Here is a 26,366-nt window from a genome sequence, read left to right as displayed (position 1 = left end):
AGCCATCATCAAACCGAACGGCAAAGTCCTCTGCCAAGCAACATTACAGCACAGGTGGATCATTGTGATAATGCAAGAGCCTGGGTCCTTCACAGCAATTGTCCTTACAGGTATGTTGCCAATTCCTTATCGTAGTGGCTTTAACTGCCTGTAACGTCATAGTCATTCTTTTCCAATCATTCACTTAGACAATTTGTTTCGGCCTCATTACCATCCATTGATCAGAATAAAGAACCAGGCTTTGACAGGGTCTAGGTTGCACAGTCCCATGACATCCACCTACCGTCTCATTAAAACACTATTTGTAATCCCCGTGACCTTTAATGTCAAAGTCATCTACTCCTGTGTTTTCGTTTTCTCTTCTTTTTTTCTGAAGTAGTTTCCATTACTGACTACTGAACAAGTTAACATTGAAATCAAGACTGATCTTGATTGTTAACAACAGAAAAAAGTGGTTTTCTTTGACTATAAATTGTAGCACATGCCTACTGAAATCACATCAAAGTACTTTGAACCTGATGAGAAAGCTTATTATCAGATTAAACATTAAAGTTCTACACTTCAGTCTTTCTAATGTGCTCCTCTAATATGCTGCTACTTCTTTTCAATGCTCTTAGTATATGCTCTGTGCTGCTGACTGGTGCTGACTTGTCCGTTGGGACGCAAAGTAGTAGGAAGAAAAAATAAAATAAACAGTCTGGTGTTAAATGAAACCATATCCATACCCCGGCCGACAGAACAGGTTCCAAAACTGCACACCTCTTATCATATCAGCTCTGTCATCAATGCATGTGAGTGCTTAAACTACACATCGCCGATCAATAACAACACCTAAGACAAGAGATACAACATTTACTTTGACATGCACCAATGCAGTGACAGACAGTAGTGTGTTGTGGCATTGTGCAAAGGTATTGGCAGCATTCCTTTTGGAATGAGAAACAGTAATACAACCGCGTTGGGGCTAAAAGCTAGAGGTGGGTGCAATTCATTGATGTGTCGATGCATCGCGATGCGTCACGTGACGATTTGGAATCGATTTTTTTTTTTTTTTTTTTATCCTATCCAGATTCCAGACTGAAATATCACTTGAAATATGGCAGATATGTTTACACTAAATAAATTTGATGGAAGTACATATCTTGTTTACTTGAATTAATGAACTCATTAAATCCAGGGCTTGACCGTTTTCAGTGTTTTCCGCCAATAGAGGGCACTCTCATGCAAGTGCAGCTTTCCCTGGTCAAAGTTAAGTAAGTCGAAGAGCAAATGTTTACATAGTCATAAAATAAATTATTTTGTGTCTTTGAAAAATACATGTCAAATGTTCAAAAAACCTTGTTATTTACTTAATGAGTGTTGTTAGAGGAACTGAGTTAATTGATTGGCTATTTATTTACAAATGTAGCCACAGATGAAGACAAAATCAATCTTGTATGGAAAAAAGCATTAAAAATCACAATAATCGAATCGAATCGACAATCGTTATAATCGAAGAATCGAAGAATCGAAGCTCCAATAATCGAAACTGAATCGAATCGTGAGGTACCCTTGTTTGCACACCCCTACTAAAAGCGTGTTTCTTCATTGACTCTTAGTCTGGATTCGATAAGGGAATCAAAAAAGAATCTGAATGCATAATATCTGATCTATTGCCACATCAGGGATATGGAAGAAAAAACATCAGGAATTCTGAAAATGATCTGCAGCATTGTGCTTTCCAACCGGACAACACTGATAGACACTGTTAGAAACATAAACTCAAAATGGTTGAGAAAGTGATCCAATCTTGACGCTGTAATTAGTGCTACATGAGTGAAATGACTGGCTTTTTTAAAGCCTTTGGTCAAATAAATCATTGCTACAAATCAACACTTCCATACATGATTTGCGCCTTAACTGTATTTTTAACTATATTTAAGTCGAGTTGTCATCTTGATCTCCCAGCGTTTTTAATGAAGTAGATATTTCCAAGGACTCGGCCATGCGGTTCTCGTGAAGGAAGCACTGTACGATTTAAGTCCAAGCACATCCTTGAAGACTATCATTAGTGCAGCATAATCCTGTTGGCACTTTCCAGAACCTTCAAATTTAGTCCTGGCTCTCTGAGTATTTTTATAATGCAGTACATTTGCCTCTGAGACTCTATCACGGAGTGTCACAAAGTTATCTCAGCAGTGCACTTCTACTTGAAGTTCTGCCTAGATACAAGTTATTGATCTCATTAAATGGTGAACACTGAGCACACTGCCAGTCGGAGTCTGAAGAATTTAAGAGATTTTTCAAGAGATACATGTGCACGGGGACTAACTCCACAAGCTAGGACTCTGAAGAAATTCAGCTGCAAACACAGTAGCTCAGCTATAGCTAGAAGTGCTTTCAGCTGTAGAAAGAGCTTATTTAGCCATCCGTATCTCTCTCTCTTCTCCCAGTCGCTCTATATCTTCCTCTATCGTTTTCTCTAAGGATCGCTCTCATGTTTTCAGCACTGGCCTATTAGAGTGTACATCCAGCCGGTGCCACATTAAAATCCCTACAACCCAGTGCTTGTGGACTTGGATAAAGATCGCTCTTTGTGCAGAATAGTTTGCTCCATCTCAGACAGCACACACTACATTAATATTCTCCTGCAGATCAGAGAGAAAAGAACTGAAGACCCATGTGTTGTTCTGGCTGGTGTGTCATTTGTGCATCTTCCATAAAGAAAGACAGAGACAGTAATAGAGACAGAAGGCGAGGATGAGGGATGGATACTCAGATATATGGTAAGACTGTATGAATTTTTCATCTGCCAGCAGCTGTTTTCGTAACCTTTTCTCGGGCACCCTTTCTGGCTTCTGTGGTGCCAAAAAGTCACCGCCGCTTCAAATTTGGCAGCTACTGGAATTTGAAGGACCACAAAAAATAAACTAAATCTAAAGAAAGAGGTGGGATTATCGGAGATGACAGCAGGTCAGCTAAGGGGGAAGCAACGTGCTGGTCCCTTGGGTCTTCGGATATGTTTGTTGTGAATGCGTGTTGTGGTAAAAAGATGTCCCTGGCAAGCTTCCCTCAGAGTGTCAGGCAGGGATACAGGATGCTTATCCCTGGAGAAACTGCCCAACTCTCAGTGCCAATTTGGATCCTGCTGCTGGTGCATGATGGGAAAGAAAAATATCCCTCCCTTCTTTTTTACCCCCCCCTCCCCTGCGAACAGTGAATGACCTGAATACAGATTCAGATGAATAACACTTGCCCGGCAAACGAGGGCAGACATGACTTTTCTCATATTGATCATGGAAAAGCCCCCCTCCCGTTTTGCCCCTTCAAGGTGAAATTTGGGGCTCAACAACTGCAGTATCATGTTCCGGCTTGTGAACCAAGCGAGGAAGACAGGGAAAACATTGTGAGGAGAAAGAAAAACAAGTAGAAGTGACGACGCAGATGAGAGCCGCAGCCCTAGATTCACAATCATACTGGGAATCAAAACACTTTTTAATAATTCAGCATGAATAGGAGAAAAAAAATTCTTCAGCAAGCAAGGAGGCCAAGGAAATGACAGAGGAGGAAAACTGAACAACACCCTACAAAATGAAAATAATTCTTGCATCACCTTGGTTCAGTTCGTCTGGTATTCTTCCCCACCAAGTCTGCATGTTGTGCAGCGACAACAGCAGAATTCTTAAAGTGGCTTGTCAAATCAAACAATAAAAATATTTGTCAATTTCACGTGTATAATCAGATTCTCTTTGTGGGTGGTGGACTCTGTCTGCACCTCAGGACATGTTTCAAGTATTAAACTAATTGAGAGTTTGCACAATTATCATGGTTCGATTTTTCAATTTGTCGAGGCACCTGCGTGGTTCCTCAGTCGAGACTTTTCTTTAGGCGGAGAGTTAAATTCTAATTGAATTTTGTCTCAATTGAATCAGTCTATTTTCTGGTTCTACTCCCCCCAAAACCCTGGCCTAAACTACCTCTCATTGTGTTTCCACTATTCTTAATTTCTGACCAGTGGCAACAAGAAAAAAGGTGTAAAAAAAAAAAAAAAAGAAAAAGAAAAACAACACATTTACAAATGAGTTCGAGCCCTCGTGATTGTGCTGTTCTTGCTAACAATTCCAGTGTACATTAATTAAAAGAGGCCACGGACATCACCTGCCAGAAGGAGAGAGGAAGTGCTAGAGATCTAATCATTTGAGCTGACGTGTCCCGTTCCAAGACTTGGCATGTACTTTTTTTAAGTGTTGTAATGTTATCATGAAAAACATATTTTATATAATGTGCTAGGAGGTGTGTGGAAACTGCTCCCTATCTGACTGCAAAATGTCCGTGCCATGCCAACTGCTGCTTGGGATAATGTAGTTTCTATGATCTTTGTTATTTTTAGTCTATTTACGTCACTTTTCCAAGTGAAAGCATACCAGGCTTTGCGTAGCCCGACAACGCCTTGGCTTGTTGTTTGCTCGTCTATCTTCTTTGGACAATGCTTGTTTGTTGTTGTGACTGTCGATAAGCCGGAGCACTTGAGTGTTTCGCAGAGCTGCAGGGGCTGAGCGTGCAGGGATGTGTGGGGGGTCACAGGACTGGTGTTGCCAGGTCAAGCCCTTTGTGTTCAGACACGCTCTTCAGGGAACGCCGCTTTTTCTGTCCGCAGCAAATCCTCACCGAAACACTAACACAAACATACTTCTCAGATGAGTCTTATTAACTTAGAGCCAAGGAAGATGGTGAGATTGTCCACGGCAGGAGGGAGCTGAGTGCAGCCGGGGGGGCCGACCTGGCGGTGACTCATGTCAAACCCAGACAGATGTCGCAAATTTATTTACACAGTCAGAAACGCAGAAAGGGCATTACCAATAGCGCCAAAGATTCTTAGTATTAAAAATGCATTTCCAGCATACAAGCGTATTTCATGGTGCATGAATTTTGAATTAATATTAAATCCAGAATGTAATGCCAACGACACACTCAGAAGAGTCGAAAAAGACTAAGAATGACAGATATATTTAGAAAGAACAATACCTTTAATATTTCTATTTTAAGCACTGTGAGTGGTTGCAGGTGAGGGTGTCAGGACTGAAAATATCTCAAATACCTTTTCCTTAGACTACATTAAACATTTCCACAGTGTGATAGTTAGTATTGGTATTTGTTATGTACCTCTGTCTTGTAGTGTTTGATGAAGGTTCCTCCTAACTAAATTAAACTAACAAACAAACAAAATCAGAAAAACACAGCACTAAAAAGGAGAACATTGAACTGCTACATCTCTGTAGCATCTTCCCTAATCCCTTTCTCATGTGGTTATATCACCTGAATGATGGTTGCTGATGCAGCTCCATCTGAGGGATTGGAGATCACATTCGTCCAACTAAGATTTTATAATCAGAAGTGCCACAAGCGTACTTTAATGATTTAATGATAAGATATTATAAAGTCAGAAATACGAAACACCTTTCAAAATGTCTTTAAGGAAGATTACTGTTGAATATTTAATTACATTATGTTTTCTGGGGTATTTTCTCTAGGCTTTACAACATTTAACTTGTAGAATAAATGCCAATGAAGACTTGAATTTCACTTCAACACTTGTAAGACATGACAGAAAGTGAAAGTTGATCTTAAAAGGTTTAGATTTCTAATTTTTTGGGGGGCCCCTTTAAGTCGTCTGTCAACTACTAACTATGTGGTGACAACGCAGTTGTTTTGTCTTTTTTTCTTTGTTTTTTGGCCTTGGGGTATTTGTGAGAACAGACTAACAGAAGTTTGCCACTTCTTCTTACAAGAGATGATATCAATATGAAAGATCCTGACAGGACTCTGATTTCTGACAGTTTTCCCCGAACGTGCTCATTGTCTGGTGCGACACAATTTTCAGTGGCATGGCAGCGTGGCAGGGGGGAACTTGCCAGAGCCTGCTTGCCACACTCAGGCACTTTTGCACTGGGACTTACTGAGCCCGACTCGGCTCGTCACGCCTCTACCCGTTTTGTCCCCGTTTGTTTTTCCACAGCCAGGGGAGAAGTGGGGGGGTTGGGGTGAAGCTGCTGTGACGTACTCGATTGCGCAACCGCTTTGTTCATGTCGGCGCTGATCAGAAATCAGCTGGAGCCGCGAGCGGCTGAGAGTAAAACAGCCCGTCTACATCCCTTTTTTAATTCTCTCCTCAGTCACCAGGTTTATGAACATCTGCACCTCAGAGTTGGATCACCAAACAGACGTTTTGCGCTTTATAATAAAATCGCCGCGAGCCGCGGGTCGCTCTCGCGCTGACTCCCGCTTCCTGATTCAAACGTTTGACGGCCCCGCCCCCCGACCAATCAGGGGCCTGTAGTTTGATGACGGCCCCGCCCCCCGACCACTCGGTGGCGAGGAGGTGGGTGACCTCAGAAATAGTCCCGGCTCAGCCCTGAGATAGAACCTCGCTCGAATGGTTACAGAAATAGTATCGGCTTGGAGCGGCTCTACCCATCTCAGCCCTAGTGCAAAAGCGCAAGACGGGGCTGTGGCGGGTAGAACCGAGGTGAAGTGGGACCAGTGCAAAAGGGCCATCATAGCGTCTCAGTCAGAACTCCCCCTCCCCCAAGATTTATATTGTGCTGTCAAGATAAGCAAAATGTCAAAAAAAACTAGCAAAAGATAAAATAAACAATAGTTGCACATGTTAGCATACATAGACATTGGGCCCTCAATAGTTGGCAATCAACGCATACAGAAATATCTGAAAGATGTGATTTTTCACTTGCAGCACAGCAGCTTTGAGTGTTGACGACACTAAAGTTTATAGTACAAACTGTTTTGTTTCCCACATGCGTGATAATATCACGTTCATCAGGAGGACTATGTGGGATGAGTAGATGAGTAGATGAGTGGTGTTTGGGGAGTGAGAACTGAAGCTTTTTTGTTCTAGAGAAGTGCTTGCACCTGCAGGTGGGAGGCTGAAGAGCGCTCGCACGGATACACGGCCACAACAATGATGCAGGTCTCCAACTGAGAGAGAGAGAGAAACAAATAGTGTATGTTGCAGTGTGTGTGTGTGTGTGTGTGTGTGTGTGTGTGCATGGGAATGCGTGCACACCTGCAGACAGATCACCCCAGCTGCTCCCACACAGCAGCGAGAGCTATTCTGATGAGCAGGATAATAGTGCCATCATCACATGGTTTCATAAGCAGAGGAACTCCGTGAGCGGAGAAGCTGAGACGCTTGTGTTCTTATATAGACAGTCGCAAACTTGTGCAGCGTGTGTGCCGGTGGCCCGCTGTGAGGGGCCCTGACTGATTGGGACGGAGCCGCTGATTCTTCCCACTGCCAAAGGGAGATTGTAGATATACAATCATGAATGTCAACATGTGGACTCTTGGAGAAGAATACACCAATATGACAATGTGGGAGCCCCAAAAATTTGAAATAAAGTGAACGGAGAAAACGAAGCTCTGGATTTATTGAGCTGATATGCAATGAATAAATCATAATGTGACTCTTACTGGCCTACCAAATAATGCTTGGCTATTATGTTACATCAGCATTTCTATCTGTTTTGTGAATGTAACCAGAAATAAAGCTCATAGAGGTCTGGTCGTCAAAAACTCTTCCAGAGTCTGCAGAACTTTTTTGGTCAAAATACGCCACTCACTTGCATGCTCAAATATGGCGGAAAAATGGAAATAAGCACAGCTTTCTGAACATTGTTTTCATTTTAGTCTATGTGAAGATGATCCTCTTTCTTGCTTCATTTGTGACTTGAGTGTACAATTAGTGGATTTATGAATGTTATGCATTAAAAAGGGACTACACTGTGGTTGTCATGCACTGTGGCTCTCAGTCAGATATGAAGCTCAGAAGGTAATTGTGGTAGCAAAATAGAAAGCTGAATTACTTGATCAAAACCTTTGATACCATTAATTAGCAGGATCATGCCATCCATCCACTTCATAAGATCTAATAATATCTAATATTTACTGATTTTTTTTCCCTTTTTCTAGAGTAATCACTCTTTTTTTAATTAACAACACAAAATATCGCTGCTATAAATAGTTCAGCTTTTAAGTAATCTTGCTGACAAAAAAGTGCTTCAAACACTGGTTTGTACTGTTTCTAATGCAATATTGATTTCAGCCCCTTTATCTGATATCTGATACTGCTTGGTTTGCATTGTTTTCATAACTTTTGTTACTGGTTGATGGTTCATGCATAGCTGAAGGAGTGAAATCAGGCTTCATGCTTTGTGACTGTAAGAAAAACAGATAAAAGACAGCACCCTCTGATCATGTTACTGAGCTCTTTCATTTTCTTTTTTGGCGCTAGAGGCCTTTAGTTAACAGTCATGGGACAGGAAAGTGGGTGAGGAGATGTGGAACAAGACACAGCAAAGGCTTTTCATTAAAAGCGTGCAGACACGAAAGCGGGACAGACAGAGCTGGCTGGACGCACAGCAAAGAGTCACGGGCTGGGGCTCCAAACTCGTCCATGAAAACTGCAAGGCTCCATGCATAAAGCCCCACCTCACCAGGTGAGTGATCCGGGACTCCACCTTGCAACTACAGTGTCTGAACTGACTAACTTCGCTGTTTTTGGTCAGTAAAGATGCGTGTAATGAACTCTGTGTCCCAAGAACAATAAAGAGGATATATAATATATATATATATATATATATATATATATATATATATATATATATATATATATATTCTGTGGGGTGACCTAGAAACATGTCCATGCCAGGCACCCATCAAATCTAGAGGAACTGGAGAGATTTGCCAAAGAAGAATGGGCCAGGATTCCTCAAATGAAGTGTGAAACACTTGTTGTAAACTACAACAAACGTCTGCAGGCAGTAATACAGCAAAAAGGATACACAATTGACTATTAGGGTGTGGGGGGCTAATAATTTTGACCCTGGTAGTTTTTGTGTTTTGTACAATATCTTCATTTCTGAGTGGAATATAAAATAGTGTAAGCATCCGAAATAAAACTACGAAGTCTACAAAAGCTGTGTTCAGTTTATTTTGCTCTGGTTAATATCACTTGGAAAACACTTAGGCCCGATTTACTAAGATCCTAAATAAAGAGTACTAAATTGCGTGTGCACTGAAAAAGTTTGCACATATTTCTCCCTCTACAACAATGGCTTTCAACCCTGCTGCTCAGGCCCCACTGTCTTGCATGTTTTAGATGTTTCGTTGTAGCACACCTGGTTATAATGAATCATCATCTTGAGCTTGTCATTAAGGTCGAACATATCTGTTAATGTCATTTGTATCAAGGTGCAATGAAGCAGGGGGACATCTAAAACATGCAGGACAGCGGGACATGAGGACCAGGGCTGAAGACCACTGCTCTACACAATTACGCTATCACGCTGTGTAAAGAAAGAAATATGTTACTTCCTACCAATATTCATTCGTAATCTTTCACTCATATGGTTTTACAGGCTTTTGGTGAATGGCCGTTCTTAAAGCAGTGCTGTCTGAGGGATAAGAAATGAAGTGTTTACACTGAAATTCCTCCAGGTCTTTTAAATCATTTAATGACATTGTACATAATCAAGCAGAAGCATCTGGTACATACAGACTTTTCACATTTTCAGGATTCTCTAACTCTTTGAAGAGTGATCAGATCTGTACCGGCAAGTACACCAAGTATTGTTTTGTTTTTTTGTTGTCTTTTTTAAACAGCCTGTACTGCATTGCTCTTTTTTTTCAAAAGCCATCTGTTTTCTCTACCTGATTCCTCCTGTTCAGGGTCACAGGGTTTTGGAGGAGCACAATCCCCCTGCTCATCACTGTCACTGCAGAGTGACAGACATCCATGTATACTCGCACTCACCGTCCCTGGTAGCAGTTTCAGCTTTTCTAGGGAAGCAGTTGGAAACGCAACTTCAGACAAATCCACGTCTTTTAGATTGTTCTCAGCCATGTTTCTTCAGACAAAATAAAACAAGAATACTTCTTGTTTTGGTTTTATTCATGGGAATTTATCAGGGCACAGCAGGATGTTTCCAGGTTCTGACCTCGTTCTGAGTGGAGTTTGCATGCTTTCCTTGTGCCGGCATGTTTTTTCTGCAAGCATCCTGATTTCTTCCAATAGTCCAGAAATGTACATGTTCGACTGATTTGTGATTCTATATTGTCAGTTGGAGTGAGTGTGAGTATACATGATTGTCTGTCTCTGCATGACACCGTGATGGAACGGTGACCTATCCAGGGTGTATCTCACCTATCTCTTATTGACAGCCAGGATAGGCTCCAGCTCCCCCTGCAACCCTGAACAGAATGAAGTGGATATAGAGAATGGATTGATTGATATTCCTGACACCTACACTCCCCAGTAACTTCACACAGGCCAACATAACGTGTGTAACTCATCATTATGACACACAAAGTCTCTTTAATTATCTAATATTGCACAGCAAATCATTACCATGCTGTCTCACTGCAACAAACATGGGACATCGTATCCTATAAAAGCGTAACAAACAGAAGAGGTCACTCAGAAGAGTACAGCAGCCTGGAAAAGGCAGCGCGTATCTTTCTGCCATCAGTCACCATCCATCACGACTCACCACCCTGGTTTGTAGGACATGACTTTAACACTTTCATCTCAAGGCTGCTGATAATGAACAGGATGCATGTCTTAGTATCCGCTAGAGCAGGGATATTCAATTGGCGGCCCGCGGGCCACATGCGGCCCGCCAGGAGCTTTTATATGGCCCCTGGTCATATTTCAAAAAAGGGGGTGTTTGTTGGAAAAAAAAAAAAAAAAAAAAAACTTTTTTTTTTTTTTATAATATTTTTATAACTGGCTACTATGGACTAAAATGGTTGTGCTCAATGCTTAATATAATATTCAAATAAGGAAATCTTGGTGGAAAGTGGTGCTTTGTCATTAACGCGTGTTTTATTAAAAGTAGGTCAATATCAATTTCATTAAGTTTGCACAATGCATGGTTTCAAAATGAACTTGCATTCAAAATAATATTTCTTTATCTGAATATTATATTTAACATTCACAATTACTAAATCTGGAGATAATTAATACATAATTCATATGTAAACTCGATATATTCAAATGTATAATACAAATGTATTATATTTACATAAGTTTGAGTGCAAAATACATTTTGAAAACCCCCACATTTTCAAATTGTGCGGCCCTCTCCATACAGTCCTTTTGCAGATGTGGCCCCCGGCCGAATCTAGTTGAATACCCCTGCGCTAGAGTGAATACTGTTGATGTCCTTAGCTTGTATGTGTAGTATATGGGCATATGACTATTATAACCATCTGCATTACAGCTTCCTCTACTCTGGTTTATGGAAATGGACATCTCTGGATGGGGTTAATGGGATTTTAATGTCATTGAGACTACGTATGGCTAAAATAAATCCTGCACATATAACTTATTTAATCCCGCTTACTTTCTATCCTCTTTCGACTTCTTTCAGTCTTTCCATTAACTCTCCATCCTTTTCCATCACTCTTCATGTTTTGTTTTTTTTTATTTTATTTTATTGACATTATTATTCAACCTACTAACTTTCATTTTACATCCACTGCTTTGGAGAATGCATTTAGTGAGATATACAGTTCAAAAAACCACTGACAGACTTGTGTACTTCCTTAAAATAATGAACATATTCTCAAAAAAGTAGTCAAGGAGTAATCTGTATCCTTTAAAAGGGATAATACAGCAAGTAAGAGGTGTAATTTAACCAGAAAGCCTTTAATTTAACTAATATATTAAAAAGAAAAAGCTGCAAAATACATTGAAAGAATGAAAATGATAAATTGGTTTGGTTCCTCTGTTTGTTATCTCTGAACTTCTGAAGTTCTGACAGATGAATGCATTACAGCTTTAGCAATTTTTCTATTCTGGGAATTTTGTGTGAGCCATTGGATTAGTTTAACATTTAATAAGTCATATGAGATGCTTAAAAGGAAAAGTCAAGATTTGGTGGAGCTTTTATCTCACAAAAATGTGATTATAACTAGACACAGTGTTTTGTGGCAGGTATATAACAATCTTCACCTTAAATGAGCTAAAAAAAAGAATCACCACATAAAACCTATTATATATTGCAAGAAAAAAAATAAAACAAAAACCATGGTCACTAGAGTTGTTATAAAAGGGCTTTGACTGAAAAGTGACTCCATAGGACACCCTGCACCATTCTACCCAACTTATCAAGGCTGTTAACCTTCTCATCCATCACAGGAGAGAAAGGCCATGACACAGAAAATCTGCTTCCTTCATTAAAGCCCTGACAGGACCTAATTCCCGTCCTTGAGCTTGCTCCGACTCTTCTGTGGCCCTGTATTCCTCAATTACAATAATGAAGTATTCTGCCTCTGTTTACTCCCGCAAAGTGACTGACTAAAAAAAAGTCCTTAACAATACTTTTTCTGTTTTGCAACCCCATTCTCAAGCCTCTTTGTTTTCCCTCGGCGCCCTCGTCTTTGAGGAACGAGGGAACTCACATTGTTGGAGGTGTGAATTAACAGACAGACACATAGGGATGAAAGACCAGCGCTTATAATGGCCTGAACACATGAGAACACTCTGGGAATTAAGATGTGTAAATGAGCTTCACACTCCAAGAGCTGTCTTTTCTGGGCAGTTGTTTTGCTCTTTTAAATAATTGACAAGCCTTCACTTATGAAGACAGGAACAAATCTGCTGACTTACTGTCCCAGCCAGAAGAATTTTTGTACCAAACACAATCAATCCCCCTCTACATACAATTGTTACCGCCATGACGGTTCATAAATCTTATGTAACCTCACCTCAGTGATAAAGCAACCCAGTATTGCACCAGTATTCTTTGTTTATTGTTTCACTGGAGAGTTGGCAGCAGGTGACATCTGCTATATTTACCCTCACGATTGCATTCATTTATAAAATACACTTTCACGTCAAGCAGCTTTCTGTACTGGGACAGGAGACATATTAGTGCAGTTGCTGGGGGCAAATTGTAGCCTGTTCTCTGGCCATTCAGGGGATTGAGGAACTTGTAGTTTAAGTAAGAGTTAGAGCTGTCAGAGGTGCACACATGGTCCAGAGACAGTGATCTTATACAGGTGTTGTTTGGGCAGACCCTCGGCGGTGTTCCCTGTCAGACTGTAGCATCTCTGTTCCTCGCCCCCCCCATGGGAATTAAGGAGTGTGTGACTGAGGCTTTGACTGGGGGCAGCATCTACGAGACAAAGCATACACAGTAGTGACTATCTATTTGCCCGACAAGTTTTTTTTTTCTCTTTTTCTTGCTCCTTTTCTCTTATTTTTGACTGCAGGCAAGGCAGGATGCAGCTTTCTCTTCCAAGGTCCCTCGCCAACCACAGCAGATGGAAGGAAACCTCATAAAAACAGCTCTAAGCTTTCCTCTTTTGCTTACCATTAAAAAAGAAGAAAAGATAAATAAATAAATAAATAAAACTCACTGCACTGCAAGGAGAACAAGTATGATATCTGATTGAGTATTCAAGCCAAGTGCTTTGATCAAAGAACAGTTTGTTTCCAAACAGTAACTGGATTTTTTTAACCTGAGCAATGTGCAAATGAAAGCGCTGCATTAGAATGCACAACTGAAATCCTGCAGGATCAAGGTGATTGGAATTTAAAACAACCTGCCTGAGATTTTATAACTCCTCACTACTGTTTCTAATCCGTCTCCATCCCGAGGTAGAATCTTCCCAGCCACACCTTTTTCCAAAAAGAAAAAAAAGCTCCACAACATCAGTGGAGAAGGACTCAAACGCAATGCAGCACAATAATAATATTGTTTTCAATATGCTTCACAATCATCTGAAAACAACCAGCTCTTCCTTGGAATACAGGAATAATTAAAAGCTTTTTTTCTGTCACACAAAAAAAACTTGCACTTTTATCGTAAATGTGATACCTTTTTCTTTTTTCTTTCTCTTAATGCTGCAGGTTCTGAAGAGCTCGAATGGTTGTGATGAACGAGGACCAAGGCTGATCAGCAATGTTATGAGGGTTCCTTTTTCTGAAAGATCCGGGTGCTTTCTGTTTCCAAAACATACAGTATTTCAGTTTGAGTTGAGGAGGCAGACTACGAACTCATATGTTCTCCAGGGAGAAATGAAAGCAACTGTAGCCATTCCTTTATTATCCCAATTCAGTTTAAAACATAGTTGTGAGATTGTAAATGACCAAATGACAGCAATTTTAAGATAATCGTTGTTGATATAAATATAAGAAGATGTATGACTGCGAAAGTCCTTGGCCTGCTTTCAGTAATTATCCCATTACAACTCCATCTGTTTCTGAGTCCTGTCCTCTACATCCATCCATTCTACCTCTGTCTTTTGGATCCTTCGGAGAATCCTCTTGTCGTTCGTAAGTAACCATAAGTAACAGCCTTCACCTTCATCAATCCATAATTATTATATAAACTTTAAGCCGACGTTGATGCTTCAAGGCTTAAATAATTACACACGCTTTCTTAAATAATGTAAGGAAAACTCACAGATAAATGTGTTGCAGACCAAAATAAGTTCAATTACCCTGGAAGGGTTGGAGTGATGAGAATGGCTTTTAAGTGGCTCTGTAGTTACAGCAATGCAGACCATAGTGCACACGTCGCAGGGGAGAATTAATTCTAACAGGTTACAGCAATTACCCGGAGCCTGGCTGTTCCTAAAAGTCAGCCTGAGCCATGACAGACGTCTAAGCACAGATAAGATTAGCCAGAACACAGACATGGTAGATATTACAAGAACTGAGCTGAAATGTGACTGTGACAGTAGCTTGCCTCATTAATGCCAGACATTACAAGGCCAAATCTGGTGAAGCTGCGAAGCAGGAGGTGAGTAGAGTCACAGAGACAGGAGCCTTAGAAATGGAGACATGATTGTTGTTGGTTTTTGAAGGTTTTTTTTTTTTTCTTTTTTATCTCATTCCCCTGCTGGGCATCCTAAATTTGCCCCAAAGCCTGAGCAGAAGCTTCAATTTAGAAGCGTCTTTAAACTTGAAGAGTCCAGAGACTGAATTAGCCATTGTTTTCACGTCGAACATCTTGAAATAAATGAGTTCTGGCTGTCATGTGGATGAAGTGCGAGAATAATCTGAGGCATAATAAGCAAGATGAATCAGTGCCAAGAGTCAGGAGAGTATGCATACTGGTGAGTACCTGCCCATGTGTAGTGCATGTGCTTTTGAGGTCACACAAAACCCAATTGCATTGTGGTTCCTTTAATTATCAGATAATAGGAACAATTACATGTGTGACAGACATCCACATCTCCCTTTGTTTAGCCTCTGCTCTGTTTGGATGATGTGCCACTTCATAGTTTCAATGCCAAAAGGGCAGATGCCCAGGTGCTGTCGCAACTGAATTGCTGTTCTCAGCACACAAAGGCAATGTCGCCTGGGGAGGGAGAGCTCAAAAAGGGGAGAGCTGTCACAGTAACAGGAGAGCACCTGGGATTATTGTCAACAGTCTCCGGACTGCCTTCCCCTCCCTCTCTCCTTTCTTCCTCCTGTCTTCCAAGATTCATGGCATTCTCGATGACATTGACCTTTAAACTCCCATTAGCCACTTAATCACAAATTAATTATTAATATCAGCAAAACCAACAGGGCTTAGGTTGCTTGTCTCCTTCACCTCATTATCATCCACTAATGACCATCCTTGCATCTCATTTCCACAACAAAGGCAGGGGAAACGGCATATGTACAAAAATCTGGTTCTTCTTTGATACATATACATATCTAAGTAAAACCAACAGAGATAGACATGTTTTTCTGTACATGTTCAGCCATTTCCACCTTTGACTCTTATCACAAGTCCAAATGTTCTGCTGATTTAATCACTCAGATGTATCTACAGGCTGTATTAATAAGGCAGCCCTCTGCAGCATAAGAGAGCAGCATCTTCTTCTGAACTCAGAGCCCTGATGACCTATTTCATCATGAAATGGTTGACAGGGAAGTGTAAAAAGCCTCCTATGGAAAAAAAACAAAAAACACACAAAAAAAAAAAAAACAATTTGTGGTAAAGATGCAACATGTGTGTCAATTAGGAATGGGTGATATTTTACCGTTCACGATAAACCGTCAAAAAAATTCCCCACGGTAAGAATTTGTCATCTCGCGGTAAAAACGATAAATTCCCGTTGATGACGTTTTTGTGTAAAGCTGATTTATGGAAGGAAGGAAGGAAGGAAGGAAGGAAGGAAGGAAGGAAGGAAGGAAGGAAGGAAGGAAGGAAGGAAGGAAGGAAGGAATGAGCCTGAAAGAAAGAAATGAGCCTGAAAGAAAGAAAGAAAGCAAAGAAATGAGCCTGAAAGAAAGAAAGAAAGAAAGCAAAGAAATGAGCCTGAAAGAAAGAAAGAAAGAAAGAAAGAAAAGAAATGAGCCTGAAAGAAATAAAGAAAGAAAGAAATGAGTCTGAAAGAAAGAAATGAGCCTGAAAGAAAGAAAGAAAGAAAGAAAGAAAGAAAGAAAGAAAGAAAGAAAGAAAGAAAGAAAGAAAGAAAGAAAGAAAGAAAGAAAGAAAGAAAGAAAGAAAGAAAGAAAGAAAGAAAGAAAGAAAGAAAGAAAGAAAGAAAGAAAGAAAGAAAGAGAAAGAAAGAAAGAAAAATTCCCGTTGATGACGTTTTTGTATTGGTATTTTTTCTATCGTTATCGGGATAAATGCCAGAATTTATGATACATTTTTTTGTCCATACCGCCCATCCCTAGTGTCAATCAATTATATTTTCTCCCAAAAAATACCATCACACAAACATGTTAATAATTTGTCCTCATGTGATCAAACAGTGCCACAGCCCTTCAAGGGGTTATTTACTTTAATTTTCTGATATTCAACACTTCCAGGAATCATTTTATGCTCCAAAATAAATGGCTTTTGAGTTTGAAGAATCTGCTTTGGCTGAATCAGGCATTTGGAATGCACTGACAGAGCCGGAGGTGCACTGTCTGGCAGTCTAATAAATGTGATTCAGCTATCCAATAATTGGTAATGTTTCTCAGTCAATTATCTTTCCCAGGATAGATCCGCAGAATACCAATCTGTCAGTTTGTTCGGATTGTTGTTTTTTTTTTACTTTTGTTTTTTTCCACTTTATCATGGCTACAGAAAAGAAATGGACAAAATATAGTATTTGCTGATGTATTTTATCCGATGTTTTGATTAGCATTTTAATCAAACTTCAGAGTCGAGTACAAATGGCATCCTCCACTCATGTTTGCTTTGCTTTGCTTTCAAGCAGGGAAGATTTGGAGGATCAGTTTGAGGTCCACATTATCCCTCTGCCTTTTTTTTTTCAAACCTCCTTTCCTCCTAACGCTCGGCCATCGGTCCACACTGCCTCTCACCAGCACGGAAACACAAAGTACAACAATACAGCACTGACAAAGAGTGATAGCACAAGGCCGACTCTCTGAGAGGATTAGGTCAGTGATAGTGTGAGTGAGGAAGCTGTTCTCTTTTGAACACAAGTCTCTCTCTGGGCCTTGAAGATGGCTGGATATTTGCAATACACACTGACGTAGGAGGTTTAGGGGTTTATTTATTTATTTTACGCATACTGTAATGATGTCACACGCTTTGCTAGGAGCACTAGCCGATGCTCTAAATTTGGAGACGTCTATGTCAAGTTTTTACAAGTTTAATGTCGCAATCATCAACGTCACCGTTGGTGGTAATGAGTCATAGCATCCTGCAGTTACAGAAAAAAGGGGAAAAGAAAACCCATCTCCCTGTCAGAAGAGAGGAGCCCCTTGCCATCTGTGGTTATTTGATTATAGCAGAGTGCTGAACTGGAGCGGGCGGCTCAAGAGCTGTTCTGGTGCCGCCGACACCAGTCCGCGAGATACAGGCAGCGCAAGTGAGCAGACCTGAAGGGCTGAGGAGCCGAGGCCACAGGTGGTTTCCCCTGGGCTGCATTTGCTGTGCTGACACCATTTACGGCAAAGCCTCCAATTCTGTCTGCAAGTAGGGAAATCAACATGAGCAATGTGCTGCTTTATAGTTAAGGCCGCCAATTCACAGCTTCTTTTCCAAATGTGTCACTTTCACTACAAATTATTGTCTTGTCCCTATTGTCAATTACAGTAACAAACAAATTTAAGTGAAAGACTGTCTTTTTTTCAAGTTTAGACAATAACATTTACAATTTGAATGTTACAAATTATAATTAACTAGTGTTTGCATATTTCCTGAAGTGTGTGCATGTGCGCACAGACATAAGGCTTGTATAATCTAGTAGTGTTATTACGGTTCTCTTTGTTTCCTTTGAGCTAAATTCCACAAAAAAATGCTCACCACACTGAATTAATTCACTCCAAATGTATTCCCTAATTAATCTCGACTTGCAAGCCTGACAATTATAAAAAGCAGACTTTACCCTGTGTGCAAGTGTGTCTAAATGTGAATGCATGCACCACCGTTTTTTTGCTGTTTTTTTTAACACTGTCAGCACCCTATTTAAGCAGTTGGTTTTCTCGTTCATGATGGATTAGTTTAAAGTTCAGCCATAAGGGCTAAAGTAACACACAAAGTACTGAGGTTTAAAACTACTTATATATGGTTTTATATGTTTAAAGGCAGTTCAGTGCTAAATATGTACAGTATTATGTTACATTACAGCCGAGGCATAGCGGCTTTCTGAGGATGATGTTGCTTATGTCTCATGCTCTTGATTTCAAGCAGTCATCAGTTTAACGTGAGACAGCAGCACAGATGTAGGTTTGATCCGATGACGCATTTGTCTGCACTGCACATATAGCTGTTTACATCCGTCCTACATGAACCCAAGAACTTGAGATTAGTGTCCATTTTGTGTAGCATGTAATACAACGGAAAGTTAATAAATGTCAAATGCCATTCACTCATAACATATTTAACATATTGTATTGATTTTCTCAAGGCTGTCTGCCCGCAACGCTTTGCAGATTCCAGACTTTTCTTGCAGGCTGCTTCCTTTGTCTACCTTTTATTGCAGGCCCACTTATCTCACAACAGCAACTCGTGGAACCAACATACAGCAAAGTGCTCTGGCTGTTGTATGATTGTACAGGACTGTCTCAGAAAATTAGAATATTGTGATGAAGTTCTTTATTTTCTGTAATGCAATTAAAAAAACAAAAATGTCATACATTCTGGATTCATTACAAATCAACTGAAATATTGCAAGCCTTTTATTATTTTACAGTTTAAGATTAAGATTCCCAGAATATTCTATTTTTTTTAGATAGGATATTTGAGTTTTCTTAAGCTGTAAGCCATGATCAGCAATATTAAAATAATAAAAGGCTTGCAATATTTCAGTTGATTTGTAATGAATCCAGAATGCATGACATTTTTGTTTTTGTAATTGCATTACAGAAAATCACAATATTCTAATTTTCTGAGACAGTCCTGTATGTCTTATAGACTGAAATGACTTTGAATTCATGCTCTGTGGTGAAATTCCTTTTAAAGTACCATCAAAATAAGTATAGCAATTGTTTTTCTCAGCATCTCAGAGGAACAGTGATTTAAGTGATTTAAAAAGTAATGTTGGTTTCATGTTGACTGAGAATGTCAAGCATTTTTCAAGTATTTGCAAATGTATTGTTGTGTTGTTTTTAAACGAACAGAAATCTGATAGTAAGACATAAAGATATCAAACAAAACAAGTTCAACAATGTTGAGTGAATGATTAAAAAAAAGCAAAACCATGACAATATCATAGATAATACATCCAAGGACAGAGAGGGATACATATTGATACAAGAGTTTGTTTCTTTCCCATTTTTACTGTAACTATTTTTGAGTCAGATACTGGTCCACCTGATCTATGTGTTATGTTTCTAAGCAGAGAAAGCCTCAGCTGAGCCTCTTTCAGAAATCCTGAGGACCATGTATCAGCAATTACAGCATGCTATAGCATAATCAATTCAGTGTGGACATCCTGTCTTTTCTGTCTCAGACCCCCTCTGACAGATCCTTTCTTGTGCCTACTATGGCTGGATGATTTTGAGCAAATGGGAGATTGTAAAAGCAGAAGAGAGAGCCAGAGATGGAGGGATACTTGATCTTCCATTTCTGCATAAATGTGTCCAAGCACCTAAATGGAGAGTCATTCTGTAAATTGCAGAAAAGAAGATGCACACAGGCAAAACCCAATAAGAGTCCACAGCATCTAATGTTGTAGATATGAAGACAATATGATATATATGAAATTGATTATATATCAAAATGCATATATATGCTTTAGATTTTTAACAAACTTGGTATTAACCATTAATATATATGCAGACAAAAAAAAAGATATGAAGACTGCTGAACATGATCATATTTGTCACAGCAGTAATCAATCTGATTTAAACCATAACCAAAGTGTGAATAAAGCCTTCATCCCCACTTCATTAAAAATGATAACCAGGAATAGCCAGAACCAAGTTTGGGGTGTTGGGCCAGAATGAGGTGCTGCAACATGACACGGTCCTTCTACGTATTTATGAATGGTGTCTCTGTCAAAGTGAATGCTGAGTCTAATGCATCTGCCAGGCTCCCAGAAATGTGTTATTTTAGGTGTGAAAAAATTCTAATTCACCAGAGAACTTATGCACTGTTCCTGCCAAAGCTGACGCATCTCTGCTTCACCATTGTAGACTCAGAGACGTTGGCACACACTGCACTTTTGGCAGATTGGCAAAATCTCGCCTCTGAAGTCATTCGTCTTGAATTAAGTGATTTTCTGTCAGGCACTGTGGAGTAGTAAAACAGATGATTCACATACAAAAATGTTGGCCAGGGTAGGGATTGGGGCATGTTTGGAAAATAAAAAAAATCCCTGGATCCAAATCACTTCTGCACCCTTCAGTTCTCTGTTATAACCTCAACAGAAATATGAATGAATTGGTGCTGTGGGAAATTGCATCATTTGGGATGCACTGACAATATTGTCTTATCAGTTTGGCATTTAGCAGCATTAGATTGATACAAAACACAGACAAATCTGCCCTTTTAGTTCAAAAGAAAGCGAACATGTTCATAATGAAATGAACACCAAGTCTCCTAAAATAAAACATCCACATGTGTGCCACTTCTCTAGATTTGACAGAGACTTGACAAACGTGGATTTTGTGAGGAAACATGTCAGCATGCAGGTTTATGCTTTAAGCAGCCATTATTGGCTGTTTTTGTATTTTGACACCAATAATTAATATGAAACTGCAAGGAAAACATGTTTTTATCAGCCCCCGAAAACAAACACACTCTTAACAGATGGGGGGGTTTTTTTGCAAAAAAATACAATCACAACCCAAGATGTGGGTGTTTAATTGTGACCTCCACCAGCATGTGTGGCTTTACGAAGGTTTTACATGTCCTTCTAAAAATGGGTATAAAATGACTCATATAAAAAGCAAGGTATGTATCTCTTAAGAGAAAGTAATGGGCACTTAGTGGTTTCTTAAGCAGATTGGGAGGACCTGCAGGTCCCTGAGAGGTCTCAAGGGACCAGAGCAAAACGAGAAACAGTTAAATTTCAGTATGACTTCCCTCCCCTCAATAATGGCACTGTGTGAGCGTGTGGCACTGTTATTCATCTCTCTAGAGGTTTGACTCTGCCTGCTGTGGAGACAGTTATCCAGCTCTATACGGCTAATTAAAGCCCAGAATGAAAAGAACGTGCTCGGGATAAAGCCACCCAGCGTGCTTTCATTTGGCCGCATATTGATATTAAAAGTTTGGTGAGTCTTCTGTCGAGATGAGGTCTTAAGGCGCTCATTTAGTGTGAGAATAAAACGCTGTCAAAGACACTTGGCTCCATCACATTTCAGCGTATATACTGACACACAGCAAACAATAGTGTTCTAGCCCAGAGAAGACTCGCAGAGATAGCCTTGTGACCCGTGGACATCTCATAAACTGCAGTGCGGCATCAGCTGTATTAATATCACATAGTCGTCCTCGTGTATCCCTACACAGACGAGTATATTTAATTCATCGAGACCTGTGCGTGTTGTGCAAATGAAGGATGCGCGTAACGGCGCATCGTTTGTAACAGCGAAACTGCAGGGCAACACGGTGCATTATGAATGTGGCATATTTAAACAGCCGTCTAAAGCCTTCAGAGGTGGGATACAAGCAAACTGCGAGACCTTCCAATCCGCTTTATGACACATAATCCCGGCGGCAGGAGAGTCAGCCCAGTCTGGGGCAAAAACTTAAGACTTACTCACCCCTTCTGAACATGTTGGTCTAAGTGTAGTTGGTCGCGTGTCCTGGGAGAATCATCTATTCTTATATTCCAGGCTTAAAACTTCACTTCTCAAGTTGATCCAGGAGCTTGTGCCTCGATCTCGTCAGCTCTTGTCGCTCCTCCGGATTTTTCTCCTCCAAAAATCGAGCTGAAACGCACACTGTCCTCGGTTTAATGAACACTGACAAGACGAAACAATATTCTCCCCCTTGTCATAAACGTCTTGCAGATCTCAGTGGAGCCCTATAAGAATGAGACGGCAAGTCACTGCGAAACGGACGAATTGAAATTATCCGCTCAGTTATATCTTCTCCAATAAAAAAAAGAAAAAACTCCGGTGCGCGTCGGGCACAAACGCACGGCAGTCCGACACCAGCCCTCGGCGGCCAACTCCTCTCATCTAATACAGGCTCCAAATCACTGCTGGCACCAGGTCCACGGTAAACACACACGACTCCGACAAAAGCCTTCAATTCAAGTGGTCATAATCAAATTCTTCTCACGGTGCTTCAGAGCCGTTCAAATCATATTAGTCAAAATCTCTAATTAACATAAGTTATTTGGAATCACATTCCGCCTTTGATGTCGGATTATATATGCAGAGTCCTCAAAATCCTCCTTGATAATGCAGACTTTGATGCCGTCGCTTTCCTTAAGACCTCCCTTTTCAGCTCCCGAGTCCACTCATAATTTTTACATGTGCAGATATGTCCCTGTTTTTTCAGCCAGAACACTGGTGCGCTGGGAAGAAAGTGTGAAGCGCCTCAGCCCTCAGCCGGGCAGCTGCATCCTCGCTCTGCTCCTGCAGGCTGCCACACACACCCTGCTACTCGCTACAGCTCTTCATCAAACACGAGGGACACAAGTCAAGAAACATTTTATTTCTTATGTTTGAATTTAATTTCAAATTGTTTTTTTTTTTTAATTATATTTTATATATTGTGTTTTGTCTTCACTTGTTTTAATTTCTTTAAAGACAATGCAAGTCTGCAATCACACAGTTGACTTCGGGATTGTTTTTTTTTTTTTTGTTTTTTTTATCCTCCCCCTTTTACTTTAGGCCCCGAGCAATGACAGTGCCAAGGCCCTATTGTATCTGTAGGATTTTTTTTCTTCTCGTTTTTATTTTTATTTTTCCGACGAAATGAGGGCCTTTTTGCCCCCCTAAACGTGCCCCAAAAGTCACCAAATTTTGCACGCAAGCCAGGCCTGGAGAAAAATTTTATATTTAATGGTTTGCATTAATGGGCGTGGCAAAATGGCTCAACAGCGCCCCCTAGAAAACTTCGTGCCTCAAGCCCCACAGTACGGTTTGACGTACATGCACAAAAATCGGTACACACCTGTATCATGTTGCAACTTAAAGAAAAGTCTCTTGGCGCCATGGCCGAAACCGAACAGGAAGTCGGCCATTTTGAATTAATCGTGTAATTTTGGCGCAATTTATGCCATTCCTTCGGCCGTTTCTTCGACCGAACCCGAAGCCCGAAGAGTCGTGGTGGGTGGTGTCATCGGACTTGGTTTTGAGTCCTTCGCTGCGTCCGAAATCGCATACTTCCACCCTTATGAGTATGCAAAATGAGTGTGCGAGTTTTTGTAGTGCGTCCGAAACATTAGAACTCAATAGTATGCTCTATCCATACTCATTCCGGAGAATTTTTTTAGTGTGGATTGATGGACACTAGCGGAGCAGAAACTTCCCACAATGCAATGCAGCGGCGTTTGGTTGTATAATATTACGTATAATAATATTATTATATTATATTAATATTATAATATTCGTATTTAATAATATTATATAATGTCATATTGTTTCGGCCAGAATAAACGGGAAAGAGCGGAGCGGAGTGCTGCTACCGCTGCTGTGACAGGTTACCATGGTAACAACCCCGCCCCCTCCCTACGGCAGGAAGTGCCGTGTGCGCTCTAAATAGTACGTCCGAATTAATGCATACTACTGATATTTACTTAAAAGTGTGCCGAATTTAAGTATACTTTTTAGTATATACTTTTTAGTATGGCATTTCGGACGCACTGCTTGACTTTTGTTGGTGAAAATTGCACGCTTGAGGGCCTGTTCTTCTTTTATATATAGTGCTTTGTCTTCACTTGTTTTAATTTCTTTAAAGACAATGCAAATCTGCAATCATACACAGTTGACTTCGGGATTGTTTTTTTTTTATCCTCCCCCTTTTACTAGTTATATATTACTTTCCATGCCTTATGGTGGATTCACGAGGGTTCACAGTGATCTGGAGCTTTTGTCTGTGGCACTTTAACAATGGTGGCGTCTCCGAAGGAAAATTGATCCTGGAGGAGGCACCAAAGTGCAATTTCAATATCTTCACAACGCCCACAGACTTTGCCAGGACACCAGCCTCACCAAGGCGAAGCCTGAAAATGGGTTCACAAAACCATTTGCAATGTCTTGTGCTTTGTGGTTAGTCAGACCTGTTGGCAGTCCCTTGAAAGAGAAACTGGCTGTTTGGACATGAAACACTGATGGGGAAGGAGCCCAGGTTTGCGTGGGTGGTTTTAAGATACCAGAAAGATGGAGTATATGGGCCTTTATCTCAGTGCATGAGTAGGTTTACAGGTTCTGAAACCACGGTCTGGAGATTAGCCGGATTTGATTCCATTCTGGAGTCACCAGAGGTCAATATCAGTTAAAGTACTGATTTGTCTTGAATTCTAAAAGTGGGATCTTTAAAGGTGCATCATGGCTTTGTGATGGGGGACATCAGTGAAATTAAAAATGTTGCTTTTCCTAAAAAAGAAATAAATGTAATCCTTTTTTTTAAATTGTATTTTATTGACAACTATATACAACAACTATGATACTTTTTACCCTACCATTTTTATTTTTATGTATTTATTTATTTGTGATAACAGCATTTATTGATATGCTCCCTCTGCGTCTGTCCCGTCCAGTCACATCGATTACATCGGTGCTCATCTGACGTTGCCTGCCCTCCTGGATCGACTAGTGCAGTCTTCCTGTTTAACATGTGTCTTGTTTGAGAGCAGAAACATGGCTGCGCCCTCAAATGAAGTGCAGGTAGTTCCTGCCAAAAAGCCTACAGGTAAATATTTCTCAAGAGTTTATTATTTTCAGACGAAAGCATCGCTTTTATGACTATTTTCTTCACGTTTTGTTCCACTAAGTGTTATGGACGCGTTTTTAACACAACGACTGAGCAGGCTGCTAGTGACGCAGACACGGACAGCAACAACATCATACACGTCTAGTCTCAACTAAACATCCAGCTGGGCATTTACGACATATTTGCTTTGACTAATCGGTACCACAGAATCGGCGCTCACGTTGTCACAGAGAGACATGCACATTTGTTTAATTTTAATTGTCGTATGATAATATGTTCTCCATGGTACTCAGGACCACGACTCCTCTGAAGTGGTGTCTTAGAGAATTAAATGCATTTAGCATCTTACATCAAATATAAATAAACTTTTCCAGATCATGTTTGATTGTCCTTTGGGAAGGCACAGATTACTGTTCGCTGCTTGTCTCTTTTATAGTTGAAAATAAGTACATTAGACTTTACAAGCATTTCTGCAGAAATATGTCTGAAAGTAGTCACATCTTTATTTCCATTAACTGTTGAGCACAAAAATTCTACTTCACTATTATAGGAAGACATTTTGCTTTTTATGCACTAAACATTTTGAAAAATGATAGAATTATCTTTTCAGGTAGTCATTTAAATGTGCAAACTGCTTGAACAATGGCAGTTGTAAAATAGTGAAAAAATCTTGTAGACAGAATAATAACACAGTTAAAACATGGTTCAAAATTTGACTCAAAGATTTGTGTTGCATGTATAAGAGTGCTAAATGGATGTTTTCTGCAAAATGGCCAAAGAGCATTATAACCTACAGAACATTTAAAATAGTTTTGCTTACTTTCGGTAAAGTACACATTTATATCATTAGTGAATCATTTACTTGGAACACAAGTGATAACCACAACATCTGTTAGAAAGTGCTCTCAGTACCACTCTGATTCCTGCTGGAATTTCAAACTTTCCACTGATTTGTCATTGTCCAGTCTGAGAAGATGATGCAAGGACTGATTTTTGGTGCTCTCCTGTTGCCTCCCGTTTACATCCCGTACTATATATCCCAGTGATATATATACAGTATGTACC

The 26,366-nt window shown here is 40.1% G+C and overlaps 2 protein-coding genes across 2 annotated transcripts in view; one reads left to right on the top strand and one right to left on the bottom strand.

Moving 5' to 3' along the window:
* Positions 1-22,917, bottom strand: part of rtn4rl1b (reticulon 4 receptor-like 1b) — a 181,310-nt gene extending 158,393 nt beyond the window's left edge. The window contains exon 1 of the mRNA XM_061720393.1: positions 22,178-22,917. Within this exon, the coding sequence (XP_061576377.1) occupies positions 22,178-22,190 (13 nt within the window). The 5' untranslated portion in view covers positions 22,191-22,917. The remainder of the gene's footprint in view (positions 1-22,177) is intronic.
* Positions 22,918-25,189: 2,272 nt separating this feature from the next.
* Positions 25,190-26,366, top strand: part of dph1 (diphthamide biosynthesis 1) — a 75,671-nt gene continuing 74,494 nt past the window's right edge. Inside the window, exon 1 of the mRNA XM_061719597.1 lies at positions 25,190-25,280. Within this exon, the coding sequence (XP_061575581.1) occupies positions 25,229-25,280 (52 nt within the window). The 5' untranslated portion in view covers positions 25,190-25,228. The remainder of the gene's footprint in view (positions 25,281-26,366) is intronic.

Source organism: Cololabis saira, chromosome 4 (assembly GCF_033807715.1).
Source record: "Cololabis saira isolate AMF1-May2022 chromosome 4, fColSai1.1, whole genome shotgun sequence".
NCBI classification, from domain to species: domain Eukaryota; kingdom Metazoa; phylum Chordata; class Actinopteri; order Beloniformes; family Belonidae; genus Cololabis; species Cololabis saira.
The sequence above is the reverse complement of the archived record's forward strand: the minus strand, read 5'-3'. Positions and strand labels throughout refer to the sequence as shown.